The sequence below is a fragment of the Ricinus communis genome, chromosome 4 (assembly GCF_019578655.1).
Source record: "Ricinus communis isolate WT05 ecotype wild-type chromosome 4, ASM1957865v1, whole genome shotgun sequence".
NCBI classification, from domain to species: Eukaryota; Viridiplantae; Streptophyta; class Magnoliopsida; order Malpighiales; family Euphorbiaceae; genus Ricinus; species Ricinus communis.
In genome coordinates this window covers 28350286-28371480 of record NC_063259.1, presented here as the reverse complement: position 1 = coordinate 28371480, position 21195 = coordinate 28350286, and the positions used below count along the sequence as shown (strand labels likewise).

Below are 21195 nucleotides of genomic sequence, written 5' to 3'. Positions count from 1 at the left end.
GAATTCCGTTTCATCATTAATATATCATATCAAACAATTTTTTCTTATGTGGAGTCATGTTTTATTTGGTTAATTGGTTACATTAAAAAATAAAATTGAATCCCATAATCGCAATCTAATCCGCATGATTCTAAATGAAATTAAAAAAACATCAATTAAGATCTTAGAAAGGATGCAAACTGAGATTTAACTATTCCTAGCTCCTTAAATTCTCCCCATTGCATATACTTCATACAAACAGGGAAACATTTGAGAGTTAACGATTAAAAGAAATAAAGATTAATTTAACTCCTATATTTATTGCATTGGATGAAATTGCCCATTTTGATAATTTTGGTGCATAATCTATCTTTTTTGTCTCAAATTATTGATTTTTCCTTTTAGAAAAAAATTGAAAGCACGTGACATGCACCATCAAAATGAAATGTGTAGGAAAGTATAAGGTCCAATTTGGCCCTGAACTTTTCGTATTGGGCCAGATTAGCTGTTTTGACAGCAAACTCGCACCACTGCCCCATTATTTCAACCAGGAAATACTACCGCTGTCGCTGTCGCTGTCGCTGTCGCTGTAATTGCCATTGTCAATGCGTCATCACCTCCATGACATTTTCACCCATCAATTCTTATTTGATAAGTAATGTTTAAATTCAGAGCTACGAACACTCTAATTTTTTATTTAGAAATTAAATAAAAGATTAAGATTCTATTTTACCCTATTAATATATTCAAAACAACAATAATAATATTTTATACACAATATGCATAAATGATATTGGATTAATATTCACATAAATCTTAAATATTAATTTTTAATATTTTGAACGCATATCAATAGTAGTGATGTGTAGTTATTATATTTATTTTATTTAAAATAATTGCTCAGTCTCTATTTTATTCATATTAATTTATATAAATTTAATCAATATATAAATTATTAATATTAAAAATGTCACAGAATTCTAATAGGAAATAGTTATAAAACATTACCTTTGATTATTTATAATTGAAATGTAATTACCCGACAACTAATATAAGTATAAAAGTAGACCTTAAATATATTTTTACTATAGTAAATATAAAATTTTAGCATATGTTTAATCTATTTTATTGGCATGGGTCAATTCTAGTGATGTGTCATAAACTCAGTCTTATATTATTATTATTGTGTCAAGTCTTATATTTTTCATATTAATTTATATAAGTATAATTAATATATTAATAATGAGTCACTATTTCAAATAAACTATTAAATTAAAAAATAAAGACTTTAAGAATATAAAAAATTATATTATACAGTAATCTAAAATAAGGGATTTATTTTAATTGTTAATTTTGCCATTTAATAGTCATATATGCACTTATCTATTAGTAGTTAAGTTTTATTGCATTTAAAAAAAGAAGAAAGATTGGAAAGATATTTGTAATAACGATAATCTTCAGATATAAATAATTATATAATTATAAGTTGCAAATTATAGAGAGGAACATACTTTTGGGTTAAGAGTTAGGTTTAGAATTACTGCGTATACAATATTATATACCCAACAGATTTAATATTGAATGTGGATCTTCAATGTCCTTTCTTTTAATAAGAAGAATAGAATTTCTTTACCGTAGATAAATAATAAATAATCAGTAAGCAGTTTGGTTTGGACCCACTGAATCTAGAGTATGAAGGGAGCAGGCAAGTGGAGAAAAGGACCACATTTAAGTGAAATAAATGAAAAAGAGAGAGTAAAGAAGAGGTTGACACGAACCTTAATTACTCTTCTCCTATTTGGGTTTTTGGCATTTGCCATTTGCTACCCAAGGGAACCTTTAACAGCCTTTAATTTTGCTCTTGCGAACCCCGTGAATCTGCCTTACCACATTGGCCCATAAATAAAACTGCCCTTCGCTGTGGGTCACTCTACCCAACGTTGCTTAATACTTGTACATGGAATCGAATATCGTTAATTTTTTTTTTCTTTTTCTTTTAGTTCTTTTTTCTTTATGTGGGTACACTTCAATTGTACATTTGTCTTTCCATATGTTTTCTTCCAAATGATTAGATTGAATATAATAAATCAATATGAAATTTGGTTTACCATGAAGCCTAAACTCAAAACTTTCACATAATACCAACCACATATGCATATATAGTTAGTTGTAACAATTATCAATAAGGGTGATGAAATTACGAAGGGGAGTTAGCAAGTCCTCGTTTGTCAACGGGTTTTATTGTCGTGTTTCATTGGCTTAGTAGTTGGTCAGAAATATAAACATAAGAAAGTTCTTAAATAATCCAATTAATCCTGGAGTTAGCCTCCACCATAAACTTGGGTCCGATCTTATCTTCACTCTTACAATCCCATGATTTTACATTGACATGCATGTCTTCTCTGGAGGAATTTCCCTGTTGCAATTTTTTAAAAATTCGTAAGATAAAAATAATTGCGTTTACTGTTTAATTTCTTTTTATAATTACTTTATTTTTTACATTGGGATGTGATATTTCTCTCAATTATTTTTTAGTTTTACCAAACAGAACAAAAAAAAGAAAAAAATCAATCAAAACTCTAACTTTTAAAAAAATTATAAAAACTGTAATTTTTATATTTTAACACATAAAAATTAAAAAATAAAGAAAATCATAAATCTTATAAAAAAGATATTGATATTTTTATTTTCTTTTCGGACACGCACAAAAAAGAGACAAGAATTTGCCAATTGAAGGACAAAATGAGATGTCGTCTTTCATCATCGATAAGATTGGGTCCGACCAGGCGTCACCGGGAGCTGTTCAAATACGGCCCATTATTTGGGCAAAAATCTCTTTCCCTACATCCGGGTCCAAATATACAGCCGTCTGTAGGCTTTGTTGGGTTTAGGACGGCCAAGCTCCAAGAATAAGAAATATCCTACTTCATCAACTGTGTGGGCCTGCAAATGTAGAACAGCCTTTTTTATTTTTATTTTTTTCTTCTAAATTCCTTCATTCAGGCCTGCAAGTATGGAATTGCAGTCACTTTTTTTTACCAATATCAGTGATGGCAGTGACCAGTTTAAGATCTTATATTTGCATGGTATTACCGTGTCCATAACATCAAACTAGGGAGTTGTGATATTATGGGGTCTTTACTTCAAGGCCCAAATTTGCTTGGTATGAGGAGAAGACATTGAAAATTCCTGAAACTAAAACAATAAAAATAAAAAGATAATGATGGAGTTGAGAACATGGTCAAAATTTGACAGCCAACCCAAATTTTATTTTAAAAAGATATTTTAAAGTAGCCTGCACATCTCATTCACTGAATCTGAGGCCCTACTTCTTACAAGTAGCAATATTCAACATCCACATCCAATTTCATTTTCCCAATTCTATTTTTTTCTCTTCCTATTTATTCCCTATCAAAATATTTTCCTTTTTTTCCTCCTGACATTTTCCAATTATATTAATCTCTGTTTTATTTGCTTTATAAAAAAAAAATATATGCCAAAAAAAAATATTTCACTCGGCTAATAATGCGATGATTAATTTGTTCCCAAATGTTATTCTTAATTTAAAGTAATTTCTTTTTCAATTCCAATTAATCAGGAATTCTGTTCGCAGTAATTGTTTTCTTATAAAATGCCCAATAATATCAAGAAGATTCATGTCTCGTATACGGCTAATCTACAGCGACGTAGCCAGTCAGAGGGCAAATTAGGTACATGGGTAGGAAATCTAAGGACAGGACAGGAATTAGAAGCGGCTTGACCTACAGATGAGGCTGGTGGGCGGTGCCCACTGCAGCACTAGTGTATAACCACGTTTACTGTTATTCGAATCAGACGGTCTATAACAGCGATGATAAACAAAAGTGCATGTGATTTTAAGTTGATAGGCGACCGCGAAGGTGCATGAAGGTCGATGGAGTACATACAGTGGAATATTAAAATGGATAAAAAAGAAAAAAGGGAAAATTGAAACCACATCTATATATCTATCCTCTCTTCTCGGCCGACCATAAAAGGAGTCTCTCTCTGTTTTTTCTTTAAAAATAAAAATTATATAAAAGGAAAGACCCTCTTTAGGTCTCTTCTTTCTTTTCATTTTTCATTTTTATTATTGTTTCTTCTTTTCGGTTCTATCTCTGAAATTTTAGGTGAGTTTTTATCAGTAATTTCTTTTAAAGCTGGTGAGGAAGTTAGGGTTTTTGAATTCATGCATGTATGCTTTGTCTCAATACTTCAATTTTAGGGTTTTGAATTGATTTGATCTGTTTGTTTTAGTGTTACTGTTTGTTCTATTAACATATTTCATGTACAGCATCTTGACTCGTAACTTGTCGTATTTACTTATTTGGCCTTTGTTAATGCATTTTTATTGTTTTTCAATTTTTGCCTGTTGAAGAATGATGCCACTTGTACTGAGTGGTCGCTGAATTATGCTCATGCTTTGCTTGGTTTGGTAATGTTTTCAAAGTCTAATTCTGTCTGTCCGTATTAGTGAGTCTGGAGTTTCAAAAGCTAAGGGCTTTAGGTAATTTCTGAGTGGTAATTGTCCAGTGAAATTAAAACAACATGTATACCTGTTTCTTCGTGCTTTCAAATGTATTCAGTTTTTCTTTTCCTTAGAAAGATAGTATCTTTTAAGGCTGTTCGTGGTTTCTGATAGTTCTCTTTGGATGTATAATTGGCTTCTTTGCAATTTTTGACCTATAGTAATATCCTGACCACTATGCTTTGGACCATAGTGATTTTTTTTTTAATGTATTTATGTGTATAGTGATGCATGAGTTTATGCATTTAACTGACCGACAACTAGATGCATAACATTTTTTATTGCTCTATTCTTCATTCAATATTTATCTTGACAACCTAGCATAAAGTATGCACTAATTCAGGATTATTCTGTCTTGTGTTGATTTGCTGCATAGATGAATGTTGATCAAGGTTTTGAATTACTTCTGACTTGATAGTTGTGCCTTCTGGACTTGTCATAGCTATAGTTAGCTACAAAGAAACAGTTCCTGTTCTTTGTTTCCCCATTGTTAAGGATTTGTATGCTTCTTCCTTTTGGAGATCCAGTAGTTCTTTCTTACTATAATTGCAATTTCTGATTGTTTGTTCATAGTTTTGACTATCAACTTAATTGAGGGTATGGAACATCAGTGTTATGTTTTCTTTCTTTGTATTATTTTAATTTCATTTTGTCTTTGCACATGGTATATTTACTGAGGTGCACTATCATGTAATGCAGAGTGTCTCTTACATGGCGAGGCTTCTAGTTCATTCAATAAATGTTCCTGCTTTAGCTCCTCATATAAAGCATGGCCAATCTCAAGAATCTGGAACATCAAGAAGGACTGCTACCAAAATGATGTGTAGTTCACGGTTGCCAGCGTTGACATTGAGAGGGTATACTGGATTGCGAAGCTCAAATTGTTTAGATACAATGCTGAGATCTGGACTAGATTTCCATTCCAGGGTTGCAATCACAATGTCACGCAGGCAACAGAAAGCTAAGCGGTTTCTACCTAGGGCTATGTTTGAGCGCTTCACAGAAAAAGCAATAAAAGTGATTATGCTTGCTCAAGAGGAAGCAAGACGGCTTGGTCACAACTTTGTTGGCACAGAGCAAATCCTGTTAGGTCTTATTGGTGAAGGAACTGGTATTGCTGCGAAGGTGCTCAAGTCTATGGGTATCAATCTTAAGGATGCGCGTGTAGAAGTTGAGAAGATTATAGGGAGAGGCAGTGGATTTGTTGCTGTGGAGATTCCATTTACTCCTCGTGCAAAACGTGTCTTGGAACTTTCATTGGAGGAAGCCCGCCAACTTGGTAGGATCCAACTCTCTCTCTCTCTCTCTCTCTCTCTCATGTGGTATTTGAAAGTAGTGCCTGAAAATGTTGTTCCAGTTTTTGCTTTGGACTGCAGAGTAAGCTTTTGGCAATGTTTTTAGGCTGTGTCATGGATTTTAATCTTTGTCTTTGAAGTGGTAAAACTCTTAAAGGTGTTTCTCTGAACTGGAAATCTGACTTTCATGAATCTTTCAGGTCACAACTACATAGGATCTGAGCACTTGCTGCTTGGATTGCTCCGTGAAGGTGAAGGTGTAGCAGCCCGTGTTCTTGAGAATTTAGGTGCTGACCCTAGCAACATCCGCACACAGGTAAGCGAATATTTAATTGAGTCTTGTGTTAACCTAAGGTATGTTTAGAATCCCTCGACTGTCTATCCAATATTGAAACTAATTTAATTGGCTTTCCTCTTGTGATTAGGTCATTCGCATGGTTGGTGAAAGCACAGAAAATATCCCTGCCCCTGTTGGACCAGGAGGTGGCAGCAATAAGATGCCCACGCTCGAAGAGTATGGAACTAATTTGACTAAGCTGGCAGAGGAGGTTAGTGAATGCAAACTGTTCTATTCTCCCTCTTAACTATTAAAATACTATGATTCCTTATTTGTTATGGAGAAGGTACCTTAGAAGATTTTTATCTCCATTCAGGGTAAATTGGATCCTGTTGTTGGGAGACAGCCACAAATAGAACGTGTCATCCAAATCTTGGGTCGCCGAACTAAAAATAATCCCTGCCTTATTGGTGAGCCAGGTGTTGGGAAAACAGCAATTGCAGAAGGTCTTGCTCAACGTATTGCCAGTGGTGATGTCCCTGAAACAATTGAGCGAAAGAAGGTGGGCGTAGGCTCAATTTATTCACATGGTTCATGTGTAGATAATACTTTCATCTTTTTGGTGCTGCTGATGAGTCACTTATTTGTCAAAATGGTTCAGAGTGGGCCTTACTCACAGTATTAGCTAAAACACTAGGATTTATATGGTGTCTATGCTTTCTGTTTGGTATACAATATGTTAAAGTTTTTTTTTTCTTCTTAAAAAATGTTATCTTACATTTACATTTTACTGATTGGTTCTTGGATTTTCAAATATCATCTTTTGTTAGATTGCGTCCGATGTCTTTGTATGATGCATTCTTATCCTGCTAGGTATATTATTATTTGCTTTGTCATCTATATGTTGTGTGTGAACCACACTTCACACGAGTATCTTGGTTGTGTTGGAGACGGGAAATATAGTAAACCATGACATTACTCTCTCTTTCTCTCACACATGCGCGCACACACGGAAACACATACACACATGTAGTAATTATGAAGAATTCTAAGAAACTAGCATTTCCCTGTCATTTTATTTAAAGACTTGTCGACATAAATGTTATTTATTTACTTTGGCTTTGTGATGTAGGTCATTACCCTGGATATGGGTCTTCTAGTTGCTGGAACCAAATACCGAGGAGAGTTTGAGGAAAGACTGAAGAAGCTAATGGAAGAAATCAAGCAAAGTGATGAAATAATTCTCTTTATCGATGAGGTGCATACCTTAATTGGAGCTGGAGCTGCAGAGGGTGCAATTGATGCAGCTAATATCTTGAAACCAGCACTTGCAAGAGGTGAATTGCAGGTACATGTTTTGGAAGGGAGTGCAAAGGAATTCAACTAGTAACAGACCTAAGTTTGATTTGACATGAAGCTTGTCCTGCTCGAGCTGTCTAATTAATTTTTTAGGCTCTGATATCTTAACCATCACATTCCATAGTGCCTTAGATGATTGAGATAAGTTGAATCCAGTCACCTGGGGAGCACAATCCTTAAAATTTTGGTTTGCTGCCCTTCATTGTTCACTGATTTGCTACTATAAGAGAAATTAATCACGACATGCTTCTAAGCCTGTTCAAGTTAGTATGTGGTAGTATATACTTAAAAATCTATGTCCAAAGCGTTACTTATTATCTTGAATTCTGCAGTGTATTGGAGCTACCACACTGGATGAATACAGAAAGCATATCGAGAAGGACCCTGCTTTAGAAAGACGATTCCAGCCAGTCAAAGTGCCTGAGCCGTCTGTAGATGAAACCATTCAGATTCTGAAAGGGCTGCGTGAGCGATATGAGATCCACCACAAGCTCCGTTACACAGATGAAGCACTAGTAGCTGCTGCGCAGTTGTCATATCAATACATCAGGTTTGTGATCCATGTTTTGTTTTCCTTTCTATTCCTCATTTCTCCACAGCAGCCTATAAGCATCAGATTCTTTCTCTTTCCTGAACATTCGAACTCTATTCTTTGCTGAATTCTGAACCCTAGATTCATCAATTAGTTCATAATGTTCTCGTGATAGAATCATTAGTATGCAAATATCTTGGCTTTTCTACATCAGGTTGCCCCATTGCTGGACCTTATGCTGTTAAATTCTTTTGATTGTTTGATTAGCTAATTATTTTGATTACGGTGGCCAGTGGAAAAGAATAGGAGAGAAGAATAATTTAGGCTCGAGATGTAATCAAATGAGTTATATGTAATAATAGAAATTATTTTCATAAAGCATCTTAGAAGTGCTTTCCCTGAATTTATTTTATGTGTTTCTCTGACATGGTATAAAATGAATCCAGCAAAAGCTTTCTTCCTCTCACCTTTAGGTTAATTGATTTTTTCTGTCTCTTTCAGTGACCGTTTTCTCCCTGATAAGGCAATTGATTTGATTGATGAAGCTGGTTCTCGGGTTCGCCTACGTCATGCACAGGCATGGACTAGTACCCTAGTAATCGTACCACTACATATTTACCTCTATGCTAGTTGTTAATGATCTAATCTGTTTTGCAGGTTCCCGAGGAAGCTAGGGAGCTTGAAAAAGAGGTCAGGCAAATAACAAAGGAGAAAGATGAAGCTGTTCGGAGCCAAGACTTTGAAAAGGTACAGTATTTTCCATTACCATGTCTTTGAATTCTTTAAGACTCTTGCTTTATTTCAGTTTTGGTGCAGGAGTAATGATTTTCTGATATCTTTGATAATAGAATTTCACATATTTGATATGTGAAAACTTTTGAAGAATGAAAGATCATTTGAAGCAGGTACTCCCTTCCTTGAAAAAGGGGGGGAAATGCCTCTTTGCTCAACTAACAGTGCATAAATCTTGAACAGGCTGGGGAATTACGGGACCGTGAAATGGACCTAAGGGCACAAATTGCAGCTATTGTGGAGAAAGGCAAGGAGATGAGCAAGGCTGAGACTGAGGCAGGAGATGTAGGTCCTCTTGTCAATGAATCAGACATTCAGCACATTGTTTCTTCCTGGACTGGTATTCCTGTTGAGAAAGTATCAACTGACGAATCAGATCGCCTTCTGAAGATGGAAGAGACCTTGCACAAAAGAGTCATTGGCCAGGATGAAGCTGTCAAAGCCATCAGCCGTGCTATTCGACGGGCACGTGTTGGACTCAAGAACCCCAACCGTCCTATTGCTAGCTTCATATTTTCTGGTCCAACTGGTGTGGGAAAGTCAGAACTGGCAAAAGCACTAGCTGCCTATTACTTTGGATCTGAAGAAGCAATGATCCGACTTGACATGAGTGAGTTCATGGAAAGACATACAGTATCCAAGTTAATTGGTTCACCTCCAGGTTATGTTGGTTATACTGAGGGTGGTCAGTTGACAGAAGCTGTTAGACGTCGCCCTTACACTGTTGTACTATTTGATGAGATTGAGAAGGCCCATCCTGATGTCTTCAACATGATGCTTCAGATTCTTGAAGATGGAAGGTTAACAGACAGCAAGGGCAGAACTGTGGATTTCAAGAATACCCTTCTGATAATGACTTCAAATGTCGGAAGCAGTGTTATTGAGAAAGGAGGTCGCCGGATAGGATTTGACCTTGATTATGATGAGAAGGATAGCAGCTATAATAGAATTAAGAGCCTGGTGACAGAGGAATTGAAGCAGTATTTCAGGCCGGAATTCTTAAATAGATTGGATGAGATGATTGTTTTCCGGCAGCTCACTAAGCTAGAGGTTAAGGAGATAGCTGATATAATGTTGAAGGAAGTGTTTGACAGGCTGAAGGTCAAAGATATAGAGCTTCAAGTTACAGAGAGATTTAGAGAGAGGGTGGTTGAAGAAGGGTATAACCCAAGCTATGGGGCACGGCCATTACGAAGAGCCATAATGAGACTACTAGAGGATAGCATGGCCGAGAAAATGCTTGCAGGAGAGATCAAAGAGGGCGATTCAGTTATAGTGGATGTTGATTCTGATGGTAATGTTATTGTGCTAAACGGCAGCAGTGGGTCTCCTGAGGCATTGCCTGATGTGTTGTCAGTCGTGTAAGCAAAGGCTCCCTGTTTAGGAATCTATGCTCCTGTGTTGCTTGTACTGCATCGTTTTAACTTAAATTGGCAATATAGTTTGTAGTCTGTTTTGTTGCAATGACTACTTGGCGGCGGATATGGGGCCTGTGATTTGATATTGGGTGGGTTGAAGGCTGTACTTTTATATCACCATGAATAGGATGAATATTGAACAGTTAGGCGGCATATAGTCCATGGTATGTGGGTTAGTTTTTCATAATAAACGGATAGTCATGGGGAAGTTATAACTCAGTTTTCTTTTTTTTTTTTCTTTTTGGTTGTCATGTAATGGGAAATTGTGATTTCAACTTGCAACACAATCTCGCATCTGTAAAATTCAAAATTCAAGCCCCTTAAAATTATTTTTCAGAATAGAAAATCTAATGTAATATATTGAAACACTTACAAGAATAAAAGGTACAATTACAGGCAATTTATTGTACAACTATTATGAGTGAACAAGTGAATACGTAAAGATTCACAAGGCAGATGGAGTCGAACAACTATTCTGTGCTCCATTCGATGGGCAGCAAAAAGTGACTATCAGTCATTCATTGTAACGTTACAGCAGTGGCATAAGGTTTCATATAATGTTGCTTTCGTATTTATGTATAACCTTCAATCTTGAATTGTGACTAGGGGCAGTCTCAGCAACGGATAGTCAGACTGCATTATGATTTTGATACCCTCGAGAAAATTTATATTCCAATGGTGGGTGTATTCACATCTTCACTGAGGCAGCTCATTGCATTTGATGCAGGTGATCTCCTAATCTTGATGCATCAAAGAGCCCTAGTTCTCAATTTCCAACAGAGATCTAATGTGGACTTGAAAGCAGAAACTGAAAACGCTTTATGATTTTGTTGTAGCAAACGAACTAGGAATCGGCAGGCCTAGGTCATCCATAACTGATGCAGACTGCGTTGAGGGGCTGACACTCCCACTTCGGGTCATTTTTAAAGCTTCCAAAGCTTTTTGTATCTCCATAGTCATTGCGCTATCCACACTCCCTGATGATAGCTTTTTATGCGATTTCTGCAAATGGAGCTTCAGTGAGCTACTGCTTAGACCAGCATTCTTCCCACATATGGGACAGACTTTCATTGTTGGCCTCCGTTGTTGCCACTCCATTGACATCTTCCCATGCAATTTACAGTCAAGATCTAATAAAGTTCTTGCAAATCCATCATTGGGCTGAGCTCGGCGGTGAACTCGTTTTAGGGCATTCCAGGCTTCTAACAGAGTGAAGTTCCTGCACCAACCAGCAAAGCCTCATTGTACAGAGTGTAGATTGGTGCAGAAGTGGAGATACTATATCAGCAAGCATGCTGATGTAGATTCTTCCACATTGGGTTTTTTTTTTTTCATATTCCAAGTAAATGCCACTTACTTCCTGAGCATTAGGTAAGCAAGCACCAACGTGGCACTTCTACTTTTCCCTTCAAAGCAATGAACTAGAACCTTCCTGCCTTTTGATTCTACATCATCAATAAAATCAGAAGCTTCTTCAAAAATGCTGCTGATATTTGAATCTTCGCTGTCACATATCTGTTCATATAAGATGAGAACCGTCAAGAACATTCTAAACATGCTAGAATCTAATGTTTGAGGAACAATAATATGTACGAACTCCACAATGGGTAATCACATCTCATCCATTTTTCTTTTTCCCCAGAAAGAATAAGGGTCAAGAGAAAGAAACGTTAAAGAGTAAAGCAAGAACTAAAAGAACAGTTTCCTATAAAGTATCAACTTTTCAGAGGTAAAAAACTTGCATCTGTCAAAATATATTTCCATCCAGAAACTGATGCTATTAATTGAAGTTCTAAGAATAGATTTATATCTCTAACACTTATGAGACTACATATTAGGCTTGAAGTGGAAATAAGCACAGACCCACTTTAAACTCTACATTTTTTTATCATACAATTTCTGATATAGTTTGCTAATTGGTTTTTGTGCTTGACCATTGCTCACAACAAGAAGGAATATGTCAAAGTTTGGTGCATGCACAGGAAAACAAAGCAAAAGAGTTGTCCGCTAAAGGATGGGCCTAGTGCAAATAGAGGAAGGGAAAAAGAATACTTACAGAGTAATTTCGGTACTCAAATAGGTCAGGGTACTGAGAATCTGATTGTCCAGTTTCATTGGCACACAGACACAATATGTGAGTGATTCCTATATGCTGTAAAGTATAAGTGGATCCAGCAGCTAGGGCCCCACCAATGAACAAACTATTTGTGATTGATGATGGTTTCTCTGTATTTGCAGCATCAGAAATCAATGATATTCTCTCAAGAATGTGTTCTAGTCTGACCTGTAAGATAATTGAAAATGGAAAGGGATTTAGATCCAGGAAGAAAAGAAGAGGGCAGAGATGACAGAAAATGACAATCTTTGAAGAAAAAGGGTATGTTTTATTGAACACGGGCGAGAAGTATTGCATCGGCATGGACATATTACCTTCAACTCATAAGCATCAACAACACAGTTATTATCACTGCCTTCAAAAAATCCTGTATTAAAATTGTTCTCTTGACAGAGCTTGATAGCATCATTCCTCAGCATTTCGTTCCACAGTTCCAGCTCTTTATTTGATTCTGTATCAACCTGAACAGAATCATAGGAGTTCAAAAACTAAGACATGGGCTAGTAATATAATAATTTAATTAGGATAAGTTTTGCTTTTTCAGCGCACAACATTCTATTTCTGTTTTTTCTAGTATTTGGAACGACTTTTGGTGAAGTATCTCTATTAAAAAGTAATAAAAATGCAATTAATAATGTTCCCTAGTACATATTCCAGTCAGGTTTGAAAGATTATATGGATTTTAAATAATGCTACGCAACATACAAGAGAACCCCTGCCACAGATCAACCAGTAAACCATACTATGCTATAGCTTGGAATTTATTTCTGGTAAGAGTATAAAATCCAGAACTCGTTAGTATACCAACCTTGGCACACTTATGGATGTCACGAATCTTTGATGTCAAACGGAGGCTTTGAAGGGGCTCTCCACTCCCTTTGGAGAACTTCCCTGGCCAGCTTTCCCTGGACATGGGGGAACGACAATCTGAGGTTTCTTTACTTCCTGAAGATGCTGACCTTGGGGCTGTTCTCTGCAATTCTGAATCACTAAAATCTGGATGATTATCGTTAAGGACCCGTTCCTTACTTTGAGCTGGCGGAGAAGGACAATTTGCAAACCCATGCAAAGGTGACTCAGGAACCGCAATATCTTCTTTGTCAGAGTCCCCAGAAGTTTTACTTGTAATATTCAAAAATGCTCGTAACGAGCTATCTAGTTTTTGATGAAGTGTTAAAAGGAAAATATGGAAACTTTGAAGATCCCTAAGAGCAGCACGGAATCCACTACGAAATTCCTGAACACCTGAACTAACTTCTGTGGTCCGTATATCAGTTGTGTGGGTGTCTTCTAAAGAAGGATATCCTAATTTCCCTCCTGTTATGTCATATAACAAATTAGAGGAGTAATCAGAACAGTTGAGAAGTAACTCAACCAATTTAGGGTAATTTGCCTGGTCATTTGCACGTTTTCCAGCGGGAGGCCGCCGAGGAACACCAGAGTCAATAGCCACAATTCGAAAGTTGTGGAGTTCAGAGGATATTGATTCATCTGATGTTTGACTTCTTAGGCTTCTGTTACTAGATTTTGGAGATTCTGTGACATCAGAAAGATCAGAGCCCTGCGATACCAATTCTGGTTCATGAGAGCTCAATCTACTATGCAATGAAGTTGCCCTTCTTTCTTTCTGAAGAGCTCTCATCACCCTTGGTCTGTATCGGTTAATCGCTGAATCAAAAGCATCCTCCAATGCATTCATATCTACAGATAGCACATTATCAGCCAACAACAGATTTGCTGCATTTCCACGCCATCTGAGCTGCCGACAAGGCAATCTATCTTCATTTCTGATGACAAGGTCCAACATCAAGACCCTACCTAAAGCTGCTGCAGTTCTTTCTGCAGTTTCCCGTGATTCGAATGCAGCTGAGCTTTCCAATAAAGGAGATCCATGAATGTAACTGCAACATATAAGGTTTTGACTATTAGAGTGAGGAAATTGACCAGACCAGAGAAATTGATAAAGAGAGTTCAGGGAGCCAATTCCATTTCAGTTCCTGGGATTTCTAATCACAATGTTCCTAAGGCTCCCCTAACAATTTAAAAAAGCCTCATTTGATTATGTACAATGGAAGTTGCCCTGGCTCCTTTCAGCCTACATTGACTATAGAAAGCTTATATAGTTCATATAATAAGTTTCGATTTCACCTCATCAAAAGAAGGCATCGGCTAAGTTCAAGAGCTTCCAAAAGTTCTGAACATGTAACTTCACCAACTTCATCTCCTTCTGAAGTTGCTGAAAGTCTTGCTTTTTCTGCAGCCTCCTTAATCTGGAGCCACTCTGTGCTGCAGTTATGAATAACTCTAGCCTGCAATACACCAACAGAATTATTTGTTATCATTAAGAGAGTAAGAGAATGTGGCAGGATGTCTAAGAGAAGGTCTGAGTTCATAAAACTACCACAGTAAAAGTAAAACAATAACCTGTGGAGTTCGGACTCCTAACCACTTTGCAAATTCATATCCAAGGCGTTCAGATTGTATGGCCATCCTTGAAGATGAAAATTTTATGACAGCTGCTGCTTCCTTTGGAAAAGCATCATCATTTCCATGCTGATTGAATAAGGCAAAGAAGACAACTCCTCCAGAATTTACAGTTACCTACACACATTACAGATGAAAATTTGAGGTAACAGAAGAAAAGAGAAACAGCGATGCAATGCTCTCTTCTCTCAATTTCTATCGTATACTGCAGGCAGAATACAATATTCTGTAGACAAGAATGTAGCATACAATAATAAGTTATTGTAGTTTCACTATGTCCTATCACATGATTTCTGGAATTCACTCATATAATAGCCTGGTAATCCATCTCACACTATTTAATAAGTAAAGCTCAATTCCAGAGATCCAAATTCAAGGGCCTATTATTGCCATGAGTTGGTAATTCTATTTCAGTGTTCAATAAGCCATAATGTGTAATATCGATATTCTTTCATGAGTTACAGACATGATCTTAAGAGATAGGAAGTGACAAGAACATTGAACATGGTTAATTGGTGTACCATTAGCTTCTATTTTTCTTAGAATAAATTAGGAGCCAGATGCTGCTCAGCAAATGCCTTGGTGAAATAAGATTACTCACCTCAAGAGCTTTATTATTCAATTCATCCTCGGATTGTTCGGTGCTACTACTATGCTCAGTGTGATGGAGTGAAGAGAGCATGTCCCAGGAAAATGAGCTCGACTCAATATCCAATACAGCTGCTTTACCAAGCCTTTCCCATAAACTGATCTCAGGAACTTGTTCAGGGGGTGGTTCACTTTTTGAATCAACAAGCAATTCTCCTGAGCTGGATGGCAACAGTGTTGACAAACATGTTAAAAAGGATAACATCATTATCACTTCCCATGCAGATAAACCCAAAGTTCAGTAAAAATATAGTAAACTAGCACAACTTTAAAGCAGCTTAAACTCCCTTTTGTGTATTATACTGTCACAGGCAGGTCAATTTTAAGGGCCTATTATTGCCATGGTGGTAATGCATTTCCTATTATCTACAAGAATCCATATATAAACCAAACCAGAAACTTAGATTACAAATACAAGTTTAAATTTCCAAAGCCCAACCTTCCATTATCATTCCTTACATGTATAAATTCTAAGTTTAGTAGCCAAATTCAAATCATTCAATGAACATTTCTCAGTTCTGAATATGCAGGTAGATTCACTCCTAGACACTAATTAGTTTAGTTCAAAATGCAACCTCCAGTAAATAAATTGTCACATAGTTACATGAACTTTTAAATCATCATGATTAATTATATCACAGAAACTTCTTTCTTCTTATGGTATTATAAGTGCGAGAGAGAAAAATAGAAGGAAGACCCAGAGGGCATGCTGTCAAGCCCGTGAAGGCGGCGAGGAAAGCCAGAGGAGCGATATTTGGCGCTTCTCTTACGAACCGATTCCAGCCATTGTGAAAAGCGATATGCCGGACCAGCCGTTATATCTCCCAACATATACAATACCTGCATCTTTCCATATAATCATTTTCCATTTCCAAAAAATATCACTTCAAAATCAAGATTGATGCTTTCATTTGTTTTACAGAAAGTTAAAAAGTCAGATTTTACCCGGGAAGTGACGGTGAGAGGCAAAGGAGCGTCAGGCTCTTCTGATCCCAAGTCCAGTTCCTTCTCTTCTTCTTTGTCCTGCAATTCCACCATATATATACTTATGCCAGGCCGCAACACAAAAGGAGAGATCTTGACAATGTGAATATCCTAGATCCTCAAATTTAAGGAGGAGTCCATCTAAATCTATAATAACATTAACAATGTACTTGCATAGGTGTAATGAATTTGAAAGAAAAAGAGGTCTTTTTTTTTTTTTTTTTTGTCTATTTAATTATGTACCTGAGGATGTAGGGTGGTGCTATTGATGATTGCTACAGAGCTTTCCTTTTGCTCTTTTGCCATTTCTCTATTTTTCTTGGCTTATTTTTTCAATTTCTATTTTTATTTTATATTTTCCTGAAATTAGGATTGTACTTGTACTGCCGATATCAGTTTATTATTATACAGAGTCAAATTAGAAAAGTAAAAGAAAAGAAAATGAGGCAGGCAATATTTGGGTTGAGAGAGAAGGAAAGTTGGCGCCTTTTGAGGTGGGGTTGACTGTTGATTGGAGAAGAAGAGAGAGAGTACAGAAATAGCAGTGGGTGTAGATTAGAAGGGCAGGCGCTGCTTGTGCAAGTAAAGTGTAAAAGGGCGAATAAAGAACACTCTGGCTCCCCTTCTCTTTTGGTTTTCTGCAATCATTGCTTTCACACTCTCTACTATTCTACTACCTTAGCTTGCAGGTCTTCTGGGTCATCAATGGGGCCCATGTTTTCCTTTTTTTCCTTCTGCCTTGGTATGTTGGCGAGGTGGCCATGGTCGGTGAGGGGTCATTATGTAAAACGTTGTCTTCTGGGTTAATAGCAGAAGCTGAAGATGAATCTAACACTCAAGACGTCCAGATCACACGCTGCCAATGTCACCGTCTTATCTTCCCTCTGCAATCTATCACGAATTTACTCCTAATGTTTACCCGTGAATTAAATATGCCCCTCAACTAATTTTTAAAACATTTACCTTTCAATAATATATTTTTATTGTTATTTTAGCCCCCGCATACCGTTATTAAGTATTATACAGACTTTTTCCATTTGAGATGGGATCCGTATACTGCACATCTACTGATTCAAAATAATTGTTGTGAAAAAGAAAAATTGTCTTCTTCTCTATTAATGTCTTTTTATTTTTAGTTTTTTTTTATTAATTTCTTTCAAGGCTCTTGTATCAATGATATATATAGTAAATCAAAATTAATAAACTTAAATAGATATATGCTATACATATAAATTGTCCAAAATTTGATAATGTCGATATTTAAATAAAAAGAATTCTAAAATCCTAATGAAAATTATTTAGAATTTGTCACAATAGTCTCACCAATTTACTTATGTTGCCATATATCTTAGAAAAATAAGCTAATAAAGTTGTTGGCTAAAGGAAGTATCTACTAGAACTGATAGGATAAGATGTTCGACCAAGTCAAACTATCGAGCTTTTGACTAAAGAACCACAAACTAAGGCCACGTGTTAGTAGAGTGTCTAAAATCTTATATCCTGAGTGATCATTAAGACATCAACAAACACTGTTTAAAATTCCAATTAGATTGGAAAGTCTAAATGTAATGTAAAATCCTTTAATGATGTTATAGTAACACAGGTTAGCCACGTATTCCTATCTCGTAAACGGTTATAACAAAATTGCTAAGTTGAAAACACTTTTCTCTCTCTCTCTCTCTCTCTCTCTCTCTCTCTCTCTCTCTCTAAGTCACTATTCCTGTTGATTAGATATGTATACATATCTCTTACATGTATAATACAAGTTTTTTTTTTCATTCAATACATTGTTACTTTGCCATAATCATTCTAGATACTGACTTAACCATCCAAGAGCTAATTTGGACACCAAGTCCATTGGTTCACTGATCTTTTCTTTGTGATTTGACATGGAACCCTTGAGAGTGTGTTCACGAGCTCTATACAAATCTATCAAGAACTAGTGCCAAATGATATAGAACCTCCATGAATAAGCTTGAAAACTCCTTTTGAATTGCAAACCCCAAGAACCAATTCAGTTTAACCCCTAAGAAAGATTAGAAAACAGATTACTTAAAAAAATGATCAATAATTATAACCTAAGGAAAACTAATTCTCTTAAACCCCCAATTTCAAGCACGCCACAAGGATAGATCAACTCCTTGATAAGTAAGATTTGCATTCAAATAAAAAATACAAAGACAAACCAAATAAGCTTTAAGGTAAAAATACCAATTATCATTTAACTTTAATTTCAACTTAATTTTACATTAAAATTCGTACTAGCCTCATATTGGCCTTATAAAACCCTAAATCTTAATTAATAAGGATTTACATCTCATTTAAGATAAAGATGACGTTCATAATTAAAAGAGATAACTTAAACATAGTCCTAATTAGGTTAAAATAAATGTGTGGCCGCCCATAATAAGCCATAAAATCCTATTTTACATAATTCATATAGATAAGTCTCATAACATAAGTCAAGTTACGCCCAAAGTTTTCATGCTCCAATTAAGCTTCTTTAGTCTTTTTAAGCCTAATTAGATTCATCCAAATCCAATAAACTGAATTATATTAATAAGCCTTGAACTTAAATTTAATTCTTCAAGCCTTGATGTATCCTTAGCCCAAATGTCTTTGATAAGCTCATTGACTTGTAATTTGAATCGAACTAGGACTCCTAGTTGAATTAGGATTCCTTTTGTTGCTTGAATTTCTAATATCATCAGGATTCTTTGCAGGGTTAGGATTCCTAATTGAGTCAGGATTCCTTATTGGATTAGGATTTCTTGAGCTAGTAAGATTGCATCATCAAGACTCCTTGTTGGAGTAGAATTCGTTGTGCTAGTTTGATTTGTATCACCACATATCATTACCGATACATCTTTATTGTCGTGAAGTTAATGTATCGACTAGAACTAGTAACAAAAGACTCCAATTTCAATAAATTGATGGTAGGAAAAAAAAAAATCATCATCAAAGGAGTGGAAATGAGACGTAGAGAATAGCAAACTCACTATTATGTATATTATCATTGTTGGAACATTTGAAGACTTTATTTTTTTATCTCTAACAAAATTGTTGGACATTACTAAAGCCATTATTATGAGCAACGAGTCAAATAATTGGAAGAAATAATAATAATAATAATAATAATAATAATAATAAGAGGATGTAAAAAGAATATTAATCTCAAAGAAAATAGTGAGTAAAGTTTAAGAGTGAGCTTTAAAGCAACACCTAGAGCTATAATAAGAGTAACAAAAATCCCACTCTCTATATATTTCATCTTGTATTTATGATTTTTTTGGTTTTTTATCTAAAGGCTAGAGTTTTTTTGATATCCAATCTTATTTTGGTAAATATAATGTTGAAATGGGATTCTTATTGGATTTTTTCAAAGTAAAAAAAATAACTGCGAGGAATTAATTTTAGTAGGGTGTATAATGCTTAAATCAATTATTCACCAAAACGGGTATGTGCATTAGAAAGAAAATTAAGAAAAAAAAAAAATAGGTATCATCTCAATCAGATGTTATACTTGACGGTCGGTCAAAATATGAGTGAAAATGCCCTAAAAATTAGTTGAGAAGTATATTTGATCTATGTAGGGCAAATTTGTATCTTCCCGAAAAGAAAAAAAGGAAGTTTTACTGACTAAAGGATTACTTTACCCTCTCAACTTATTAAGAAAGATCAAAAAAAGGTAGAGATGAGCTTTTATATCAAGAATATTTCGTGGTCCTTAAAAAGGATAGAATATTATCCTAAGATTAAATACATTCAATTTAAATATTTTTTGTAAATAACTCATTGAACTTAAATTCAATGATTAAATATACTAAATTTAAACATTTTCAGTAAATAGTCTCCCGAACTTGTGTGGACCAAATACATTCAATTTAAACTCTATTTTTAAAAAGTAAATTAGATTCTAAGTAAATTATGAAAATTAAAAATAATATTTATTTCTTTAATTTATTAATACAGTGATATGCTATATAAAAGCTTATTTAAAAGAATTTTAAATTTAGATTTAATTGATTCAAAAATAATAAATACTAAATAAGTTAAATTTTAACTTTCTTAATAAATGGTCGTAACTTATCATTTTAGTCAATAAAATTTTAAATTTTAAATTTTGTTAAATATGCTTTTATATAGTGCATCCCTATATATTGTATCAATAAATTAATAAAATAAATATTATTTTAATTTTTATAATTCAATTGAAATTTAAAAGTTTTATTTTATTTTATTTTTCAACAAAATTAAATTGGATGTATTTAATCTTTGAATACAAGTTCAAAAACTATTTAGAAAAAAATTTAAATTAAATGTATTTAATATTAGACATAAGTTAGGAGTTATTTATTAAAGAAATTTAAATTAAGTATATTTATTTTTGAATAAATTTAAAGATAAATTGATCGTACGTCTATATAATATATCGTGTGATTATACGGATTTCGAACACGTAATTTTTTTAATAACATGAAAACACGTGATGTAATATCTCTAATTGAATAGTAAAATACTTTTAATATAAAAAGTGAAACTAAAAGAAAATCAAAACAGAAATCACCATGAAATTGTCTCTCCCCTTCTATTCTTGGCATATCACTCTCATTTTCTGCTCTAAACTCTCTCATTTTCTACTTAAATCTCAAAACAAACATACCTCAGAGATCTTAGCTTCCTTAAAGAAGAAGAAGACAAATAACCACAAAAAAGGTATCGTATCTCACCACCACAACAACCACCTTGACTCTAGCTGCTTTTT

General features: G+C 34.9%; 2 protein-coding genes across 2 annotated transcripts; one reads left to right on the top strand and one right to left on the bottom strand.

Moving 5' to 3' along the window:
• The first annotated feature begins 3992 nt into the window (after positions 1-3992).
• LOC8275503 (chaperone protein ClpC, chloroplastic) lies at positions 3993-10244 on the top strand. Its single transcript, XM_002511056.4, has 10 exons — positions 3993-4127; positions 5225-5804; positions 6021-6136; positions 6246-6368; positions 6474-6659; positions 7230-7445; positions 7789-8006; positions 8490-8565; positions 8646-8735; positions 8964-10244. Exons 2-10 carry the CDS (start codon positions 5237-5239, stop codon positions 10143-10145), a joined length of 2775 nt encoding a protein of 924 aa, XP_002511102.1. The 5' UTR covers positions 3993-4127; positions 5225-5236; the 3' UTR covers positions 10146-10244.
• A 274-nt stretch (positions 10245-10518) lies between these two features.
• Positions 10519-17199, bottom strand: LOC8275504 (dual specificity protein phosphatase PHS1). Its single transcript, XM_002511057.4, has 11 exons — positions 16674-17199; positions 16392-16469; positions 16144-16286; positions 15400-15607; positions 14739-14915; positions 14463-14623; positions 13123-14215; positions 12629-12775; positions 12255-12482; positions 11556-11713; positions 10519-11417 (listed from the first exon to the last, which is right to left on the bottom strand). Exons 1-11 carry the CDS (start codon positions 16734-16736, stop codon positions 11018-11020), a joined length of 2856 nt encoding a protein of 951 aa, XP_002511103.1. The 5' UTR covers positions 16737-17199; the 3' UTR covers positions 10519-11017.
• Between the last annotated feature and the right edge of the window lie 3996 nt (positions 17200-21195).

What these genes read in the sequence shown, in the direction of transcription:
- LOC8275503 (XM_002511056.4), top strand. Translation starts at nt 5,237, where the DNA reads ATGGCGAGGCTTCTAGTTCATTCAATAAATGTTCCTGCTTTAGCTCCT. An exon ending in AAACAATTGAGCGAAAGAAG is followed by an intron (nt 6,660 to 7,229) that starts GTGGGCGTAGGC and finishes TTTGTGATGTAG; the next exon opens with GTCATTACCCTGGATATGGG. An exon ending in TTGCAAGAGGTGAATTGCAG is followed by an intron (nt 7,446 to 7,788) that starts GTACATGTTTTG and finishes TGAATTCTGCAG; the next exon opens with TGTATTGGAGCTACCACACT.
- LOC8275504 (XM_002511057.4), bottom strand. Translation starts at nt 16,736, where the DNA reads ATGGCAAAAGAGCAAAAGGAAAGCTCTGTAGCAATCATCAATAGCACC. An exon ending in GCACCACCCTACATCCTCAG is followed by an intron (nt 16,470 to 16,673) that starts GTACATAATTAA and finishes GTGGAATTGCAG; the next exon opens with GACAAAGAAGAAGAGAAGGA. An exon ending in CTCTCACCGTCACTTCCCGG is followed by an intron (nt 16,287 to 16,391) that starts GTAAAATCTGAC and finishes GGAAAGATGCAG; the next exon opens with GTATTGTATATGTTGGGAGA.